General features: G+C 43.3%; 1 protein-coding gene across 2 annotated transcripts; it reads right to left on the bottom strand.

Moving 5' to 3' along the window:
* Positions 1–2105: 2105 nt before the first annotated feature.
* Positions 2106–18011, bottom strand: LOC130116354 (G-protein coupled receptor-associated protein LMBRD2B-like). 2 transcript variants are annotated; one of them, XM_056284274.1, is made up of 18 exons: positions 17891–18011; positions 17211–17450; positions 16676–16785; positions 14368–14466; positions 13859–14026; positions 11900–12110; positions 11480–11554; positions 10945–11061; positions 10637–10820; positions 8062–8243; positions 7472–7605; positions 6907–7012; positions 5893–5990; positions 5405–5508; positions 5062–5108; positions 4850–4958; positions 3115–3226; positions 2106–2872 (listed from the first exon to the last, which is right to left on the bottom strand). In XM_056284274.1, the coding sequence occupies exons 2-18, from the start codon at positions 17382–17384 to the stop codon at positions 2809–2811; spliced, it is 2094 nt and encodes a 697-aa protein (XP_056140249.1). In that variant the 5' UTR covers positions 17385–17450; positions 17891–18011; the 3' UTR covers positions 2106–2808. The 2 variants fall into 2 exon arrangements, with proteins under 2 accessions (XP_056140249.1, XP_056140257.1); XM_056284282.1 differs by lacking the exons at positions 2106–2872; positions 3115–3226 and adding an exon at positions 4433–4588.
* Positions 18012–21304: the final 3293 nt, after the last annotated feature.

Below are 21304 nucleotides of genomic sequence, written 5' to 3'. Positions count from 1 at the left end.
CGCACACGTTTACGCCCTGGCCACCTAGAGGACTTTGTGTCAACCTTTCATGTTTGAAATCCTGCCGGGGGGGGGGGGGGGAAATGTTATGTATGCACACATCGACAGTGCTGCATTTGATTTGGTGCTGTTCTATTGTGCTGGGATCGATTGGTGATGCCTGCGGGCTCTGGGTTGTTTGATCGGGTCTGCCTTTGATGCTGTGTCAGTCTAAATAAAGAATGCCACGGAGAGGTTGTGTCGAGCGACAGCGCTGTGTCCTGACGTGATTTCTAAATACAATAATGATGCCTTGAGCCAGCCTGAAAAAAACACGGCAAAACTACAAGTAAAAAAAAAAAGTGTGACTTGGAAAGTCATACGACCCATGTACACGTCATTCACAGTACTCAATTTCACATTTAGCCAGTATCTTAGAAAACAGTGACAAAAGCATAATAAATTACACTGGCTGCAAAGCATGCATGCAAGCGTCCCCTGCAGCTAAACACTTGAGTTCACCTACACAATTGCAAAAGCGCATGAATGTAAGAACAGTGGCATACTTTTGTGGATTCTACATTTATATAGGTTTGTAAAAACGAACAATAAATATCAATGCAAACTAGAGGTCTAAAAGGGAACAATAAATATCAATTCAAATGTTGTATAGATTTGTAAAATCCATTACTAAACACTTCAGTTCAACTACACAAAGTTGCATATCTTCGTGAACTCGACATTTGTATAGATTTGTAAAAAATAAAGTAAAATAATGAACAATTCAGTTCCCTAAGTAGCACGTAGCCTAGCCTAGCACGTCGCAAGTTGGAGTGCAGTTTCCAAAGGTGTTCAATGCCGTTTGACGTTGAATGTGTGAACTCGACCGTTCGTGCTTGACTAGCGCTGCCGGCAGGTTGATCAGGTCACAGCACCCACCCATACACTGTCCCGCTCTCTGCAAAAAGCTAACAAGGCAAGCAGTACAGCCTGCTGGTGGTAGCATCGGAGCCGCATAGCCACTCCTTCCTTATGTGCTACTCCGGCGGGAATGATCGGATGATTTTCTGCCCTTTACGCTAATGGAGGTCAGGGGGAGCTGGTGTAGGCCTGCGTTGCTTGCTGGCAAGTAATTTTTGCTGGTAATCCAGTTCATTAAAACTCTAAAGACATACAACGGTCGACATTACTGATTTCACTCTGAAGTGTTGCTAAGCTGCTCAAATTCAAATGAGCTAGCTTGCTTTATTGATAGCACAAATATCTATGACATTAGTAGCAATTTAGCACCTTCGGCTCGCACTCCCGCCATAAGCAGTGCCTTTTCTCGTCCGTTGATTTCGCCTTAAACTACGCAATACACATGCGCAAACCACGAGATTCATAACGTTAAAGGCACTCCTGAAAAACGCTGAGCCTACCCTTCCCATTGGGTGAGCTTGTGCGCTATACGGCGTTGCACTCTTAGAATTTTAAAGGACTTAAAAGGGACAAGGACATAAAAATATTAAAAATATGTTATAACACAGCATACTTGTAACTAGAGTGAGATTTTGATATGTTGTTATTAATTTGTTGTATGGTTATTTTGATTAAATTTGAGTGAGTGAGTAACTACAGGCAGGCCTACCTACACAGGACACGACTGGGTGGGAAACACTGTCCTAAAGGACGTCAAGTTTCAGTCTTTTTCATTTTTTCCGTTGACTGAGCCCAGCACCTTTTTGTCACCAGAAGTTTGGATTAAAAATTGAACTAAGAATAAATTAACCTCATAGGCCAACTATAATCACACAAAAAATAAAAATAACTTGATCCCTTTTCATTGCAAGTTCAAACAAAAAAAATTCCTTTCATGTCTTGCTGTTCGAGACATGTTTCCTTACATGTTGTGCATTCTTTGAGACAGTAAAAATATTGTAAAAGACTAAAGGTTCATCGACTTAAATGTTCATCAACCTAATAGGCTGTCAGCATAGTTGCTTGTCTGAAAACCCTGTCTCGTTACAACTGAACTTTTACCAATGCATAATCTAAGAAAATATATACTAATCCTACAGAGAACTTGGTGTGTTATTATTACTTCATTTTCTGTGCAGAATGTCATACAGAAAAATGTGGTTGTGGCCCGTGGCATACATTAGATATAAGCAATGGTCTTGTACTCTAACGGCAAACAAATGATGTGCAGTAAATGTGAAACAAAGACAAATAAGACTGAATTGAACATTTTCCCTTTGGGGCAAATTTGTTGGTAAATTAGGAACTGTATATGATTCTAGGGTGAAAAGTTTATTTTTCAAAAAGTTTACTGCTTTTATTTTCTTTCCACCAGGCGGTAACGACTGATCTCATACATCATCATAGTTATAGTCTGCACATTTTCTTCACAATGCAGCATGGAGCAAATGCCATCCTCTCTCTTCCAGTTCACCAATACATGTGAACGCTAAACGTTTTTTTGTGAAAATGCTACAAAATGCTCTTTGAGGAGTTGGCCAAGAACAAACGAGGCAAGACAAAACTCTGGATAAAATTGTAATCCCGTTACAATTACTGAACTCTTTGGATATGCTTCTACTCTGTAGTACGAGCAGTAACTCACAATGTAAGTCTAATCCTTGAGGGATTTTTGAACTTCCATCATTTCCTGTTTGTCTTTCCCACTCTTTTTTTTTTGGCATATTTCTAAGATATAGAGTCCTCTTTTTTGTTTCCTGAATAACTATCCCTTATTCATCTGAACTTCTATCAGAGATATGACCTCTGTTCTTTTTCTTAATTTCCCAGCTTCCTCTGGGAAATCAAATATCTTATGTGCATCTTCTGTCAGACATCATCAAAGATGCCTGTAGAAGAAGGCGACAGGGACAGGTAACGCCCTCCTGTGTACCTACAGAGACAGACAAATGTAATGTTAAAGACTGAGGAAAATCCTCCATATTTAATCAATGGAGCTCTACAGGCCTTAAATATGGTCTAGTAACTACAACGAATAACACCAGCAAACTTTGCAATTACCAGACCACCACTCTCCAGTGTGTCATTCTATGGATGACATTTTGACATCTTCCTAGAAAGCATTTGTTTCATTTAACTGGACAGAGATAATGAACGAGTGAAGTGAAACCGTACCTTTTAGTAGGTGAGCTTGTCAAGTCCTCTTCACTGTAGTCAAGTGACTGATGGTCCTTCAGTAGACTGGTCAGCTGTTCTCTCTTCTCACTGTCTCTCCAAGAGAACTGGGCTGTCAAGACAAGTAGATAACAGTGTAAACACAAGTGCCCACGCACGCGCACACCCCCCCCACACACACACACACTGTGATCTTTGGCTGTTTGAATTAGGAGAGGGCCTGGAGTCTTGCTTAATCACAAATACTTTGTAATACATTCTTTATTGTAGTTACTTCATAGTTTATTTTATTCACAGTGCTCAAAGCCACAGTATACATAGAGTGAAGAAGAAAGCCACTTTATTTTGTCATTGTACAGGTTACAATGCACTTGTTCTCTGCATTTAACCCATCCTATTGTATAGGAGCAGTGGGCAGCTGCAGCACCCTAGGACCAACTGCAGTTCTTCTTTCCATTGTCTTGGTCAGGGGCACCGACAGGAGTACTAACCCTAACATGCATGTCTTTTTGATCGTTGGAGGAAACTGCAGCACCCGGAGGAAACCCACACAGACACAGGGAGAACATGCAAACGCCACACAGAAAGGACCTGGGATGGCCTGGGGTTCGAACTTAGGACCTTCTTTCTTTGAGGCAACAGTACTAACCACTGGGCGACCATGCCGCCCACACATTAAGATGAGTGTCCACTATAGCAGAGTGGAATAGTAAATATCTATTTTAGTCAGGAAGGACACCATTCATGTCAAGCAGATGTTTGATTACCAATATAGGGAGAGCTGGTTTAGAAATTAGTCTGTAACAAGGCAGAGTATCAAAGGGTGATGAATGTGTCAAAGCAATCCAACCTGAAAAACCGTTACCCTTAAAATCCTCTGTAGACATTTAGGTTTTACAGCTGGCTGACTAGCTGATGTTTGTGTTGCCCCATAAATGATGCAGTCTAATCAGTTAAACTAATTCTGCTCTCTGGGGTATTTTTTAAAATCAGTTGTTCAAATCTGCCATTTCTCTAAAGACTCCTAAAACTTTTGTAGGTGTATAGTGTGATATTCAAGCTGTCCATCAGCCTAACTTGCATAACACAAAATAACACAGTGGTGCTGAGTATGACTCACACTGGGTTTCACTAGATTATACCAAAGGACCACTGATGTGCAGCTTCAACAAAACACTAAAAGCTAACCATCTCCTACAAATGTGATATATTTGAAATACAAATTAAATTAATTCATTTGTTTAAAGCTACAACCCTAAAAATTGTTTTGTTTAACTTACTGACATATGGTGACAGTGACTGACCTGTAGCTACTGACACTGCAGTATCTGTTGGTAAAGGTCTTCTACAAGCTTGGTCGGCATAGTTTGGCATATCTGCTCGATAGCCACAAAACGTTAGCTTCCTGCTTTATTCTTCCACATTTGGCTACTATAGGGAAGATGTTAAATGCCACGCAGCCCATCATTCTTGTCTGGGCCAGGTGTATCAAGTCAAGTCAAGTCAATTTTATTTGTAAAGCCCAATATCACAAATTACAAATTTGCCTCAGTGGGCTTTACAGCAACACAACAGACAGTAACCATTAAAATTAGCAATTTTATGATTTCAATATTCATGGATTAGCTATTGTTTTAGATAGGTTAAGAATAGAAAGAATCAAAAATGACATTTGTTTGCATGTACATTTTCAAAATTGTACTTTTGATAGATGATTTTTCTTTTTTAACATTACCGTTTTCCTTGTTCTCTGCTGCTGACCAGCTGTCATCGTTTTTCAAGTCTGTGTAACCATTCCTGGCCAACCGTACAGCCCGCTGGTCCCCGTACCGCTCCCTCCAGCCCTGAGACACACACACACACACAACCAAAGACAACAGGTTAAACAAAAGGTCATACTTTATGAAAAAATGCCCAGGATGAAAAAGAACAATTTCTGATGCTAACCCGTTTGCGATTCTCACTATCCTCTACCCGCTGTTGTTTTCTTCTCTCTACACAGGAAGGAGGGAAAAAAATTAAAGTTATTCAACCTGTATGAGATTCCAGTGACACAGTAATTAACAAACCAACTGGGCAGAACTTGAGTTGCGATGTCATTGCAATGCATGAGTATGAATTTGTTAGCGGCACAAAGAACCTACTTTGTATCACTTCTTACAATTAACTACAGTCAAAAAACTGAGAAAGCTCAACAAAACAATGAATAAGAGTAAGCGAACCAACTTATCATCGTACTTTTGAACCGTAGTAACTAAAAGTGAATGATTTCAGTAGCGCGTGATATTACCTCTTCTGATGAGCTCCCTGCCCTCATCTACCAGGTCAGAGGCCAAGTCATCATCTGTAATGTACTGCTGGAAACCCAGCAGGTTCAAACAGCGAGAACCCAGACTGAGAACACAAACAAACAAAACTGTGGTTCATTAAAAGAATTTTAAACTTAAATGTTCATGTATAACAGTGCAAAGATAAAGTCTGGGAAGACAGAAACAGGGTTAAACCATGTAACTCAACTAATCAAGTTTTCTAGTGTTATCATTTGTACATACTCAAGAGAAACAAAACTGACTGTTCACCACTTGTTGCTAATTGACAAACACACAATATATGATAGTATTGCTTGCATAAGTCTGACCACAAACATAGAGCCAATCACATTATTATAATAATCTAATTATTTTCACTAGGAAATTAATGATAATGTTCTGTTTGATAATTGATGGTATGCTAAAATGTAACATCTGCATTGAATTCCAGATATCTTGAAATACATACTTGAAATAAGTGGCAAAGCACAGCAACAATATCAGCATGGGGTAGTAGATGTAGAAACCATCAGATATGAAGGACAGCAGGCGCAAAGAGCCCATGATCTGGCAGGAGAAAAAGGGGAAGGGAGGTGTACCATTTAGATCTACAGAAATATCCAATTTGAATGTATTTATGCATGCTCAATAATCCAGGTAAGGAAAGCACAGAATATTGAATCACTTCATCTGGACACAATGTTTATTGAGAGAAACATTTCATCACTCATCTAATGCCCCTTTTCCACTACATGGTACCGGCTCAACTCGACTCGGCTTTTTCGTTTTCCATTACTGGAAAGTACCGGCATTTTGGTAACTGTTACCACTTTTCTGGTACCACCTTTGCTGAGGTTCCAAAAAAACTGTAGCGGGTACCAAAATCAATACAGACCAGCTACACTGAGGGGGGTACTGTTACGGTAATGGAAAACGACACTCTGCGAGTCGAGTTGAGCCTGTACCATGTAGTCGAAAAGGGGCATAAGTGACCTCTTCAGTCTCAACTGACTGCAGGTATCCCCACCCTTATAGACAAATTCTTACAAGGATGAGGATATGCACATCTTTGATAGGGAGGAACGCTGGATTGAACAGGGAGTCAAAGAGGCCAACTATGGGAAGAGGGAACGACCGTCCCTGAACCGATGGGGGGGGGGGGGTGTCTAAGAATACATCTGTCACCATCTTACAACGATGTGATTGCAACTATTCCCCAATCCTCTGTGAACAGTACAAATTGCCATTGTAACGCTAGTTAATGGTCAAGTCAATTTGCATATGAAACCGATCGTTGGTTTTGGTCGTTACACCACTGTATTGTTTATAAGGGTGGAGATACCTGCAGTCAGTTGAGACTGAAGAGGTCACTTAGATGAGTGATGAAACGTTTCTCTCAATAAACGTTGTGTCCAGATGAACTGATTCAACTTTCTGTGATAATATGAATGTATGTATGCATGCATGTATTTGTGGAACCCACTGAAGTATAGGAGGTCTGGATTTTGTCTTGGTGTGAGATGGCAGAGTCCATGTGAATCAGACCCAGGAAGTTGAGGCAAAGAGGGGGAGTCAGGCGACAAAACAACCTGAACATATAAAATCAGGTTTAAACCAGTTTGTCATGCCCCTGGTAGGTGACCCTGGCCTGAGTTCTGCATATTCCTAAAAAGGGCTAAAAACACACCATATCTAGATAGTACTTTCCCACTAATTGTGTGCTATAACACCATTTCCCTTTCATTTGTCAAACTGGTCACTGGAAGGCCGCTGCTACAGAAGAGGCCTGCTTCCTAAGGACTCTGCACAGCTTGAACGTCTCAGGCTAGAAATAGTAATGAACATGTGCCACTATGTGTTTTTCTGTATATTTCAGAGTATTTCATTTTTATGTACTTTGAATAAGTTTTGTCACAAGTTGATCCCATGACTGAATGACTCATAGTCATGTTACCAAGACTTGGCACTGTTACACCCAAAATGTGAAATAAATCACGTAGTAAAAACATCATAAAATGAAACAATTGTGGATAGACTTCCCAACGTACATGCCACTGAACTGTAGGCTGTAAGCATCAGTTTGGTGGTGTGGCACCAGGTAATAGTAGTTGAACACACGTATCCTGAACACTGTGGAGTAGACGCACACGCAGAGGAAGAATATACTGACAAAACACGCCATCTGGTGGGAAAGAGACAACACAACAGGTTAGGACACAACATATACGTGGATGGGACAGGTTAGCCAGATTAATTCAAATCATTCAAGACATGGGTGTTTTAACAGGGTAATTTGGGCTGGTAATAAAAAATTGTCTTTTCACATTTGACTTTGAAAAGGTCTCTAATCAAAGTTTTTTGTTGTTTTGTTTTCACTCATGCAGACACGAGGGATCAGGTTGTGTATCTAGATTTTTTACCAACTGTAATCACCAAAACGGTGTGCTAAAGCCCCAGCAAAATCAAATGCTGCGTTTCTTGTTTTTTTTTTTTTTTTTTTTAATATATATCGCCTTGGATAAAGCCCGGTAAACAAAACGGCAATGACCGCTTACACGCAGCAAGTGTCTGAACGTGTTGATTTGTGCATGTCTTGTAGCTAGGTAGCATGTTTGTTTGTCAATGTGTGCACACCTACCTCAATGCAAATGTAGTTGTACTGCTTCTCAGCCATCTGAACGAAGATGGCAAAGAGGGAAAGGACGGGTTGTGTGCTGAAGAAAGTACATTCTGACCAGACCACTGCTGCAGAGAGCAGACCCAGGAGCACAGCTAGTATCCTGTAGAAACCCTGTCTCAATACGCACTCCCAGTACCATTCTGGAGAGGGCAAACACACACACACACACACACACACACACACACACACACACACATTAGGGAGAGACAACAACAAATATGTACCCCTTTGAAAAGAAAGAGGCAGAGGCAGCTGTGGAGAATTGTTCTGCTGCTGCACAACTTCAGTTGTGAGACTCATTTACACCACCACTGAAATATTACTCTTTTTCCATAGTGTTCTCCACTATTAACTCTCACATACACATGTGCATATATTGGTGCACAAACTGAAGCACCGGGAAGTGTCCATTCTACACGTGATGGCTTCATGAACATTTCAATGTACCAGTAGAACAAAATTAGTAATTAGACAAGAGTGGAAAACTCATTAAAGTTAGGTTGCTACATAGGTGTATTTTGATACTATCTGATGCGAAATGTAGTTGTTTGGAAAGCAAGCAGGGATTTAAATTAATATTTAACTGTAAGTCAAATGGTTGTAAATGGTAGCTTACAGGTTAGACAAACTGACTAACCACTCTTGTAGGTAGATAACTTGTGCTGAATTTGTCATTTCTCCAAGACTACTTTCCTTACCTTGTAAAATTCTGATTTGACCCACTGCTGTGACTGATTGATAAAAAAGGACATCATGTCCTTGGTGTAAAACAGCATTTTTGATATTAAGGTGGTATCTTAACTAGGATTGAGCAATAATTCAATATTATCATATATAGTCTTTTAATGGTATTTCATCAGGATGAAATTCAGATATTGCCATATATATAGTGATACACAATTTAGCCATCTAAATCAATGTTTATGAGAATCTATTGCCAAAAATTTCTCGCAAAATGAGGTGACATATTCAAGGTAGTATTATTCAAAACTACATTTGGTTTAATATAACGTTTTACATTGCCCAACATGTCTGTGAATGTTCTCATTCATCCAGGTCATGGTTATCCAAAGGAGTTGAATCAAGTGCAACTGGACTTGATATATATCCGTGATATATACCAAGATATATACCAAGTCCAGTTGCACTTGATTCAACTCCTTTGGATTGCCCAACAGTTCAATGCGATGAATCTCAGTTGGCTTCTAAAGCACGGTATTTTTCCACAGGTAATCTTGATGTACACTGATGAGCCAAAACATTGTGACCCAATATGCTGCCTAACATGCTGTTGGTCCTCTGTGTGCCACCAAAACAGCACCGACCCGCAGAGGCATGGACTCTACAAGACCCCTGAAGGTGTCCTGCGGTATCTGGCACCAAAACATTAGCAGTAGATCCTTCAAGTCCTGTAAATTGCGAAGTGGAGCTTCTGTGGATCGGACTTGTCAGTCCAGCACATCCCACAGATGCTCAATTGGATTGAGATCTGGAGAATTTGGAGGCCAGCGCAACACCTTGAACATTTCATCATGTTCCTTAAACTATTCCCGAACCATGTGTGCAGTGTGGCAGGATGCATTATCCTGCTGAAAGAGGCCATTGCCATCAGGGAATACCATTGCCATGAAGGGGTTTACCTGGTCTGCAACAATGTTTAGGTAGGTGTTACGTTTCAAATTGACATCCATATGAATGGCCAGACCCAGGGTTTCCCAGCAGAAGACTGCCCAGAGCATCACACTCCCTCCACAGCTTGTCGTCCTCCCAGAGTGCATTCTGGTTCCATCACTTCCCCAGGTAAACGGCGTACATGTACACAGCCATCCATGTGACCTGAAAGAAAATGGGACTCATCGGACCAGGCCACCTTCTTCCACTGCTCCAAGGTCCAGTTCTGAGACTCGCATGCCCATTGCAGGTGCTTTCAACAGCTGACAGGGGTCATCATGGGCACTCTGACTGGTCTGTGGCTACACAGCCCCATATGCAGGATGCGATGCAATGTGTGTCGTGACACATTCCTCCCATTAACCACCAGAAAAATATTCTGTGACTTGTGCCACAGTAGACCTTCTGTCGGTTTGGACCAGATGGGATAGCCTTCATTGCCCTTGCGCATTGATGAGCCTTGGGTGCCCAGCACCCTGTCACGGTTTGTGGTTTGTCCCTCCTTGGACCACTGTCGGTAGGTATTCACCACTGCTGACTGGGAGCACCCCACAAACCTTGCCGTTTCAGAGATGCTCTGACCCAGTTGTCTGGCCATAACAATTTGGCCCTTGTCAAAGTTGCTCAGGTCTTAACTCCTTCCCATTTCTCCTAAATCCAATACATTGACTAAAAGAACTGATTGTTCGTTTACCATCTAATCTAGACATGTGCCCTTGTTTGGAGATGAGCAACGTTATTCAGTTCACCTGTGAGTGGTCATAATGTTTTGGCTCCTCGGTGTATATTGATATCAAGTAAAAAATCCCAATGATTAGCATGATAATATTTTCATCATCATCCAGTACTGATCCGAGCTAACCTGCAGTCCGAGTGTAAATAAACCTGCGGAGCCAGCTGTGGTGCAGTGTTGAGGGGAAGCTGTGCATAAACTGGTGTGTTGGGCTGCTCTGGCACTTGGCAACGTCTTCTAGATGGAAGGCCTGGTCAAGCAAGATGGACCACTGGACCTGAATCTGATTCTGCCGCTGCACTGCAGTGATCACCTGACACACACACACACACAATTATTAAAAGAGCATGCGCTGCCACATTTGCTTTTATTTGTAATTTGTGTTGTTTTCCTTAAATCAGACTACTTTTTTTTTTTTTACTATGGATGATGGTTACTTGTTTATGAAGCTTCACTAGACTCCTCTTGGTTGGTGGGTCATTCTGTTGGTTGTCAACATCATCACCATTGCTCTCCACATCTCTCTCCAGCCTTTCTTGGTACTCAGTGGGACACTAAAATGAGATGATACACTGAGTAAAACCCCTCAGGAAAGTGCAATAAAATGACACGTTGAAAAAGATATAGCTAGAACAACTTTCTATGGACCTTAATGCTGCTCTAACATTTGTCACTTTATTGTCTCTGTAGGCATCTGGATTCTGCTATACAATACAGTTGTGCGATAGTTCATCATTTTGAATTCTCATTCATGTTTGTACGTTTGTACTGAGACATTTATACATGTCCTGTTTATTTGATTCATTTGCATGAATCACAAATTGCAGATTTTCATCTCAATGTGCTCTTTGTGTAGATTGTCATTACTGTATTTTTCCACAGTTTTTCCACAATTTAATAACCGCTGTGTTTTATCAAAGTATGTACGAACATGGAACAAAGTTAAAGCAGTTTTTTTTTAAAGTTTCTCACCTTTTTCAAAATGGTATCCACACACTTCCTTAGATTATTATAGCAACTGACCGATTCATGGGCACTTGCCACCTCCTGAGAGAGAAAAAAACGATTTCACAATATTTTTAAGTTATAGATCATTTTTATAGTTAAGATAACCATGGTTTAATATTAATACTAATGCCGTTTATTTATAGTTGTATCAAATCATGACTTCATTGTGCTCTTTCTCACTGAAACCTCAGTTTTTACCTTCTTAAAGAAGCATCGGTGCACTTTTATCCCACCAAGAGTAAGCCCTTGAAAAAAACTTTACAACACCAATGCAGGAAGGATACAGGATGGAGAACCATCTAGAAATACCACAATCATCAGCCACTGATATAAACATACTCTTGTGAGGGTATGACTGAAAACTTTTTTTTTCAGTCCTCTTACCTCCATAACGTCTGCTAAGTTCTCTTCTGCCTCTATCTTCTCTGTGGCCATTTTAGCAACTTTGAAGTAGGCCTTGGCAAGCAGGTAGCCATGAGAGGACGAGAGCCAAAAGGAGCGTGGGATTTCCACCAGACCGTAACCCAGCAGAAGCACAAGTAAGAAGAGGCCCCATGTGTTGGCACTTGTAATGCCAATAGTCTGGAGGTCCATCCTGATCAAGTTTTACAAGGTGCAAACATATTAATGCCCCGTGGAGGGAGGTGGTGGAGAAAAACACTACTATATCTCAAACCGTAGGTAGCAAGTTTTGCTCTGGATCGTCTCGTTCAGGTAAACTTATTAGCTGTATTATTTTTTCCTTTCTGTTCCATTTATTTGCTGATAAAGGAAAACTCTAGTATTTCCCAATCTAAGCCCTATTTTCCTATCGTTAATAGTCAAAGCAACTGGTGGGCAGCAGAATCTGTGAAACTGATTCATTATTGAGCAAGCCCGCCACACACCAAGCTGTGCTGTAATCCTTTGGACCAATAGCGCTTGCCAAACAATGTCAACTTAAAGAGCTCTTTTTGGCACCAACAGGCTCAGAATGTTTTGAGGAGAGTCAATAAGAGCCTTAGCTGTGATATCAATCACAGGATTATTTAGATATCCATCCATTTCTAAGCTGGAGCAGAAGTCTTGCTGTGTAGTCCAGCAAGGAGTGAGTTGCTGCAGGAAGACGAGGGTGGAAGTGTGAGTGTTGGTCAAAAGTGCAAAAAAAGAAAATGCAAAAAAGGTCTATTACTGTGCTGACTAACTGTACTGGGATTGTGTTTTTGTAACGGAAGGTGTTTTCAGGCACTTCTCAAAACATTCTGGACCTGTTAGAGCCAAAACAGCTCTTTTAGAGGACAATATTTGGCAAATGATTTAAGTTGCAGCTCAGTGTGCAGCCATCCTTTCTGATAACAGCAGCATCTTGGCTACAGAGACACATGTCCCAGAATGTATACTGAGACAGGAAATGAGACTCTTGAGTTTGATGTCACCAGGTTAGAAAAGGCTTCTGGACATAACATAAGCCCCTAGGGTTGTTTTTGTTTTTTTTTTAAATCTGATCTGCACATCTTGCTTAATTTCTCTTGTTGTTGTTGTGTTTTTGCCACTTTGTTTTATATGTGCAAAGAAAATCAACACTGATTAGTTAAACCAGACAGATCAATTCAGGGCATTTTTGAATTTACAAAAGCCTGTCTGTGTGACAATTTCATCCTTATTGCCTTTGATGACTTTTGCCAGGATAAGCAACAGGCAATAAGGATGAAATCCACCATCCATTATCCAAGCCGCTTATCCGAATTAGGGTCGCGGGATGCTAGAGCCTATCCCAGCAGTCATTGGGTGGCAGGCGGGGAGACATCCTGGACAGGCCACCAGTCCATCACAGGGCCTACACATTCACACCTAGGGACAACTTAGTATGGCCAATTCACCTGACCTACATGTCTTTGGACTGTGGGAGGAAACCAGAGCATCCGGAGGAAACCCACACAGACACAGAACATCCACATAATAATTCATTGTACGTCACAGTGGATTAGTGTCAACTGAATAAATAAACTGTAAATCTACAGTATACATCTTAGGATGAAATGAAGGATGAAATCATCGCTCTAATATAAACAGAAAGCAGAACAAAATGTTTTGAGAATCTAGTGAGCGCAAAAACGTCAAATCTGAGCCAAGCAGCAGCAACAGTCAAGAGTGCATACCTTATCTTGAGCAGCTATAGAGCCACCATTGGTATCACTGTTTTGATTCGCTTACAGTACTGTTGTCGCATTGTTACATTTTTTCAAACCTTAAGAAGAACTATTTGGAAAACCATGCTTTGTGAATGTAGTATAAATGCAAATATGGAGAATTCCACAATGATTACTTATAGTTCCTATGATGACAATAGTATACTTTACTGACCACTTAAGATGCCACTGTGGGTGAGCAGCCACATAAATGAGCAGAAAGATGAAGATGAGGAGGTAGGTGCCATAGTAGATGGCATTTTCGATCAGAGCTGTTTTTATCTTCCCAACTCTGGAAAAAGCCCCAGACCGTGCATAGGACTGCATGAAGGGCAGCATCAGCCTGTAGTCATGCAAACACACACACACACACACACACACACACACACACACACACACACACACACACACACACACACGAGATTATAGACGGTGATAAAAATACCTCTTGACCAGAGGTATTTGTGTGATAGCTCACTGAGTTAGAGAAAAAGTTAGAGAGAAAGTAATGAAAGAGAGAGAGTGCCAGAGTGTGAGTAAAAGAGAGAGAGAGAGAGAGAGAGAGAGAGAGAGAGAGAGAGAGAGAGAGAGAGAGAGAGAGAGAGAGAGAGAGAGAGAGAGAGAGAGAGAGAGAGAGAGAGAGAGGGTAGGAGAGGACATAGACAAAGGCAGAGAGAATCTTACCAGGTAAGAAACTGGGAGGTCCAATAGACCACCCTCCAGAAAACTGGTAGGATGCCGTTTGGGATGTAACTCCATGGCTCCTTACACACCTCAGGTACACTGAAATACACACACATACACATGAGGACATAGAGATAAATGTGTTCATATGTGTGCAAGCATACAGCATGTACTTTGGTCTATACATATGTTTTTATCAAGTGAAGCAAACAAGCAGGCCTTATTACATTAAATGACGTACTGCAAAGTTTTACTGACAGTTGTGAAGGTGACACAGTAAACACAGAGCAAAGACACAATTTGGACAGTCTATAGAGGTAAAAAAGATGGATTAACACACTGTTAGAACGTAGAAGTAAACTCAAGTTTCGAGTTTACACTTCATTTGCAGTAGGTACACAGAGCAGCCACTACAATTAATGTAATGAAACAGTTTCCTTTATTTTTAGAGCCGCCCTGCCACTAGGGGCATAGTTCCATTATCTTGAGTCTTTTGCCCTCTAGTGGCATAGATAAGTACCGCAGTTTCAGCTACTTCCTTTTCCTGTGAAAACAAGAAATGGAGTGACAACACAGCAATATTCATGCTCCATCATTAGCCATCACCTAGTTTCTACCCCTTTGAGTGGCAATATCTTTTCCCACTTCCATGTTATTAAATCCCGTCGATATACAACACTGGTCTGTTCCTTGGAGGATATGATGCAAGGGAGAGTTTAGCTGGCTGTAAAACCCAATTTAGGACAAGTCACATTGGGTGTAGCAGTACAATGAATGCTTTCAGCAAGACGCAATTCATGCTCTTCTCTTGACAATGACGAAAAAGGGAGACTGATCAAAGCATCCATCCATCCATTATCCAAGCCGCTTATCCCAATCGGGGTTGTGGGATGCTGGAGCCTATCCCAGCAGTCATTGGGCAGCAGGCAGGGAGACACCCTGGACAGGCCGCCAGGCCATCACAGGGCCGACACACACAGACACTCACACCTAGGGACAATTTAGTATGGCTGATTCACCTGACCTATATGTCTTTGGACTGTGGGAGGAAACCGGAGCACCTGGAGAGAAAACCCACACAGACATGGGGAGAACATGCAAACTCCACACAAAGGACAACCCGGAACAACCCCCAAGGTTGGACAACCCTGGGGTTCAAACCCAGGACCTTCTTGCTGTGAGGCGACCGCACTGCGCCACCGTGCCACCCTCTGCTCAAAGCATTGCAAAGGTTAAAATTATAAGGTAAAGATAAATATGAAAATAAAGGTACATTTGCAGACAGAAAATAAAAAAATAAATAGAAGATACGTCCTTTATGTGCATACAATGCATGCATTATTCACCTGGCAAACCTATAGCTGTTGATTTACAAGTTAAGTTGGGCTTACTGTCCCATTGATATCATTGAAGAGCATTATGAAGATGTCAAATCACTCCTTAAGAAATTGAATTCCAAAGCTACCAACAACTCCATAGACTTCTGATGTAGTTACAGTTTATGGTAAGTTCCCTAAAATAATGCAGACCTGTTGGTTTCAGCCCAAATCAATTTTACTTGATAATCTAACCCAACATCATGCAAAAACAACTTCAAAACACAACATTTTGTCTGTAGAATGAAAATGGGGGAACAGTTATATCTCAAGCTCCTGTTTAAGGCAGACTCCCTTCAAGAACCCTGGTACTAAATGCATGAGTTTAAAATCAAACTGGTTAGGTGATATATTTGTTATTGTCACCAGCAGCACAAGATATTTTACATGAAGCTGTAAAGTACCAACGGGAGAGATAGACAACAAAAAGAAAAGTGTGTCAGAGGTCCTTTTATCAGATAAGACAGACAAAACGTCACTCTTCACAAAGATTTTCTTGCTCTGGCTCAGTCCTGTATTATGTAAAGAAAGTATTCAAACATTGGTTTCCAAAGAAATTACCTGTATTAGTAAAGTATTTTACTGTTATATCAAGAAAGCTGCAGATTGTGAGATTCCAAGCATTGAAATATATCTAGAAATTATCATCAGTCAGTCTTTAGACACCAAAAACTTTATCCCACAGGGGACACAGCTAGTTTGAAGGTGTACTTATATGTAACTGTGTTTGTTCATAACACATAGATCATTGTGCTACGTTTATTTTGTAATATAGATATTCAGTTTCGTGCATTTTTTGGCTAAAAATGCTACAATGTTTATCAACCATGTTAGAGACAACATTAGACACATTAGAGACAACATCCTGGCAGCAGGAATTCTCTGGAAGATGCCGTTCACATGACAACAATGGAAAAATGTGTCCCTTTTACCTCACGGTTGGATGAATAGATAAACTGGACCATGTCTGATTTGTGGGCCTTGCTTGAGTCACTGGAATAGGATGCTCTAGATTATCAAGCTTACACTGGTTGTAAATAGTCTAGAAGACACACACACACACACACACACACACACACACACACACACACACACACACACACACACACACACACACACACACACACACTCTGAGTGAAATAAAAGATCAAGCATGTGTTTGTCACATCAAGATTATACAGGTAAGTCTATAGAGGTCCATGTACACACATGCACAAGTGGCAAAAAGAGATGTCAAGACAGACCATCTCACAGACACACAAATCCCCCCCATATGTGTGCCTCTGTACACCTCAAGTGTACAGAGGCACACATAGTATATGCACATATCCTTGTGGGTGCTGCATGCTCGCTCTTTCACACACACACACACACACACACACACACACACACACACACACACACACACACACACACACACACACACACACACACAAATAGTTCCAGTGTTGCAATAACTTTCCATACCGTGCTAACATCAAGCGGCAGGATAAGGACGATGAGGAAGCAGAGATACCAGGACAGCAGGGTTCCTAACAGCACCATTCGCTGCTGCTTCTGGAAATCTCCATAGCGGTGGAGGAGGTAGAGGGCCAAGAAGAAGACCGTTATGATCACCACGGCCAACGCAGCACCGCTCATCACGATGACTGATACGAGTGGATGACTGATATGAGCGGATCGGTGTCACGGACTCATGATGACAGACTTGGAGAGAGAGAGCGAAACAGACCAACAGGGAGGGAAGAGAGAAAATCAGTATGACCCAACAACAAACATCAAAACGTTACAGGGAAGGGGGAGGTTTTAAGAAAAAAAAAGAGGGGGCAGAGATAGAAAAAGAAAGGTGAGGAGCCAACGAGAGAGGCTGACAGACAAAAAAAGAAGAAATTTGAAGTGGCAAAACAGTAAGAGACGGGAAGGTAAACTAGATGTGCTGTAGAAACAAAAACACAAACAAACACGAAATGACACACTGTGTCTCGTCGCCCACACTTAACACACAACAGAATCGTGCACAACTGAAAGTCAGACGACAGGCATGTTGTAGGCGTCAAGTATTACTGCATTCCAGCTTGTGGCTAACGTGAGTCTCAAAACCGTCTGCTAAAACGCGGATTCATTTAAGTCATAGACCTGCTGCTAACCTTGTGAGTTTCCTCTCAAGTCTGTCTCGACACTGGGTTCCACAGTAACATTGTGTCGTTGTTGAAACGTGAATCGGCGTAATTTACATAACCTTAAGAAACACAGTTGCGTAACAACGATAGACCGAATCACCGTGACGTCGCGCTAACAACAGTCACTTCCGGGTAGCCACCTGGCGGTTGATTTGAAATGCGGAGATAATTGAACTCGGCAAAGTTGTTTATTTCTGTTGTCATTTTAAACCGTAACTGTAACGTTTAAAGATATAGTTAAACACGGTGGTACGACCTATCTGACGTTTCTGCTGTACTTATTTTATGCTTTGCTAGTGTCTTTGATAAACCAAATCGACATCTCATCTAACTACATCACATCTGTCTACGTGCGATAATATCGTGAAAAATGCATGTTTACTCTTCACAGATGGAAATCTGAAAAACCCGAACCCTTCTCCGCTCTATCGTTACCCAGACTGGACTCACATAAAATAAGACAATTCGGTGCCTGGCCGTAGCAGTGGTTGGCCATCATGGACCACGTGCGCATCTTCGTCTGGTCGCCGGTTTACGCGATTGGCCACCGCAGCGTGATGTCAAGTTGCGTTGCGGGATAAATTGAATCTGGCTCAACTTGCTTGCTGGATGCCGCTGCGTTTTGTTTGTTTGATTATTTGTTCCCCCCCCCCTTCTTCTTATTTGCGGAACCCCCTGCGACAAGCAGCGTAAACGCACGACCTACTAGTACTGCTTTCGGCTGTCAAAATGAATGGGATGACTTGCACTTTTGACCATTGCCTGATTCTGTCTGAATCCAGCCTTACCCATTTTCTTGTCAACTGAGAGTATAGTCCCAACCTCTCCTCCGCCCCCCTTCCTACCCCTCCGTTTTGCGCACGGCCCCGTTTCTTTTAGGGATCGAGCAGAGGGGGTAGCGGTCATCTTGCCCTCCAAATGGCCCCCCAAACAGCGTTTTCAGATGCACACTCCAAACGGAGTAGTAGAAGAAAAGTCCCAGAATGCTTTGCGAACAGAGATAGCCTAACGGGGAATATGGCTACCGGTGAAAGTGTGTAAGTGTGGTGGACACGTATTGGGGACAGAATTCAACCCAGGAACTAAGGGTTAAGTCATGGTTGCCCTGGCAGGTTAACGCAGGGTTAAGTTATGGTTGTCCAGCCAGTTTTCTGATTATTCTTGCCACCTCCGCTCAGTCGAGCTGTGGTTTGGTTGCTCTCTGATTTACCGTGGATTAAAGAAAGTTGCCTACACGGCTAAAGTGTGAACCTACGGTCTTCTCCGTTCCTTGGGCTCTACACTGGTGACCCCGACGTCGGTTTTCGGATAAGTTTTCTGAAACCACACACATTATGGCTACGAACGCCGTTGCAATTAAACTGCCGGAGTTTTGGGAGTCTTCCGCGGCTACATGGTTCGCGCAGGCTGAGGCACAGTTCGCGCTCAGAGACATAACAGCAGACGAGACCAGGTACTACTACGTATTGGCAGCGCTGGGGTGCGCTACGGCTTCCAGGATAAGCGGTTTCATAACCAACCCACCGGCCGATGGTAAATACGCCGCACTTAAACATCTCCTCCTTGAAACTTTTGAACTGTCAACAACGGAGAGAGCACGTCGCCTCTTCGCAATTCAGGGCTTGGGAGATGGCAAACCATCGGAGCTAATGAGCAGGATGTTAAACCTACTGGGTCAAGAAAAGCCATGTTTCCTGTTTATGGAGCTGTTTCTGCGCAACATGCCGCCCCACGTCCAGACTGCGCTCGCTAACTCCACCATCACTGATCCCCGTGAGCTGGCAAAGGAGGCTGACCGATTCTTCGTCGCTACACAACGTTCCTCCCATGCCGGGGTGCTGGCTCCTACCTTCACTGGCCCCCCGCCGACATCGCGGGCGTGGCCCGACGGTGGCGCCACAGCATCAGACCGCTACAAGCCCTCTGGACTCTGTATGTACCACGCTCGATTTGGTGCGAAAGCTAAACGGTGCCGTTCCCCCTGCAACTACAGGCCGACGGGAAACGAGAGGGCCAACACTCAGTAGTGGCCATGAGTGTTGGCGATACGAGCAGGCTACTCTTCATCCTCGACACCATCTCCGGTCGGCGATTTCTTTGTGACACGGGCGCACAGAGAAGCGTGCTCCCTGCTACTGACGTCGACATCATGGGCGGGGAGCGGGGCCCCCAGTTGGCGACGGCTGACGGCAGCCCTATCCACACCTACGGCGTGCGGTCTGTAGAACTGTGTTTTGGTGGACAACGTTTCACGTGGGAGTTCGTCATGGCCAATGTAACGCTTCCCCTCCTCGGAGCTGATTTTTTGTGCGCTTACGGTTTGCTAGTGGACATTCAGAACAGCCGTCTGGTCGATGCCTTAACCTTCTCCTCCTTCGCATGTACGCGGAGGGAAGCGGCCTATGCAGGTCTAGCCAACTCTCTCTCAGAGGCAGACAAGTTCACCCGCCTCCTCGCTGAGTTCCCTGACCTCACCCAGCCTACCTTCTCTGCACCCACCGCTAAGCATGGGGTGGAGCATCACATTGCTACGAAGGGGCCCCCGGTCTACGCCAGAGCCAGGCGTCTCGACCCCGCCAAACTCGCCATTGCCAAGTCTGAGTTCGAGCACCTGGAACGCATGGGGATCATCCGCCGCTCTGACAGCCCGTGGGCGTCCCCACTCCACATCGTCGCTAAGCCTGATGGAGGTTGGCGCCCATGCGGGGACTACCGCCGACTAAATGACGCCACCACGCCCGACCGCTATCCTGTCCCGCATATCCAGGACTTTTCTGCAAACCTGTCTGGCAAATGCGTCTTCTCAAAAGTCGACCTGGTCCGTGGTTATCATCAAGTTCCCGTGCACCCCTCAGACATCCCCAAGACAGCGGTGACTACCCCATTCGGCCTATTTGAATTCCTACGAATGCCATTTGGACTCAAAAACGCGGCCCAGTCCTTTCAGCGGCTGATGGATTCAGTGCTCCGTGGCCTTCCTTTCCTCTTCGTCTATTTGGACGACATACTCATCGCCAGCGCCTCCAAGGAAGAACACCTGTCCCATCTTCATGCCCTCTTCACACGCCTCAGCCAGCATGGGCTGATCGTCAACCCGGCGAAGTGCCGGTTCGGGCTGACAGCCATTGATTTCCTCGGGCATCGCATCACTGGGGACGGGGCAGTCCCCCTGCCCTCAAAGGTGGAAGCGGTGGCGGCCTTTCCGCGCCCCCAAACAGCTCGTGCGCTCAGGGAGTTCATCGGGATGGTGACATTCTACCACCGCTTCATTCCCCGAGCCGCCTTTATCATCCGGCCACTGTACGAGGCGCTGAAAGGCATGTCCCCCAACCAGGCGGTCGACTGGACAGCAGAGCGGGACCGTGCGTTCACCGAGACTAA

Source organism: Lampris incognitus, chromosome 1, assembly GCF_029633865.1.
Source record: "Lampris incognitus isolate fLamInc1 chromosome 1, fLamInc1.hap2, whole genome shotgun sequence".
Lineage (NCBI taxonomy): Eukaryota > Metazoa > Chordata > Actinopteri > Lampriformes > Lampridae > Lampris > Lampris incognitus.
Note: the sequence above shows the minus strand (reverse complement) of the source record. Positions and strands in the feature narration are given on the sequence as shown.

Excerpts from the sequence above, each read along its gene's own strand:
- LOC130116354 (XM_056284274.1), bottom strand. The coding sequence starts at position 17,384 with ATGAGCGGTGCTGCGTTGGCCGTGGTGATCATAACGGTCTTCTTCTTG. Across the intron at positions 14,467-16,675 it reads TCTATTCATCCAACCGTGAG|TGTACCTGAGGTGTGTAAGG; the intron begins GTAAAAGGGACA and ends TGTGTATTTCAG. Across the intron at positions 11,062-11,479 it reads TGGATACCATTTTGAAAAAG|TGTCCCACTGAGTACCAAGA; the intron begins GTGAGAAACTTT and ends ATCTCATTTTAG.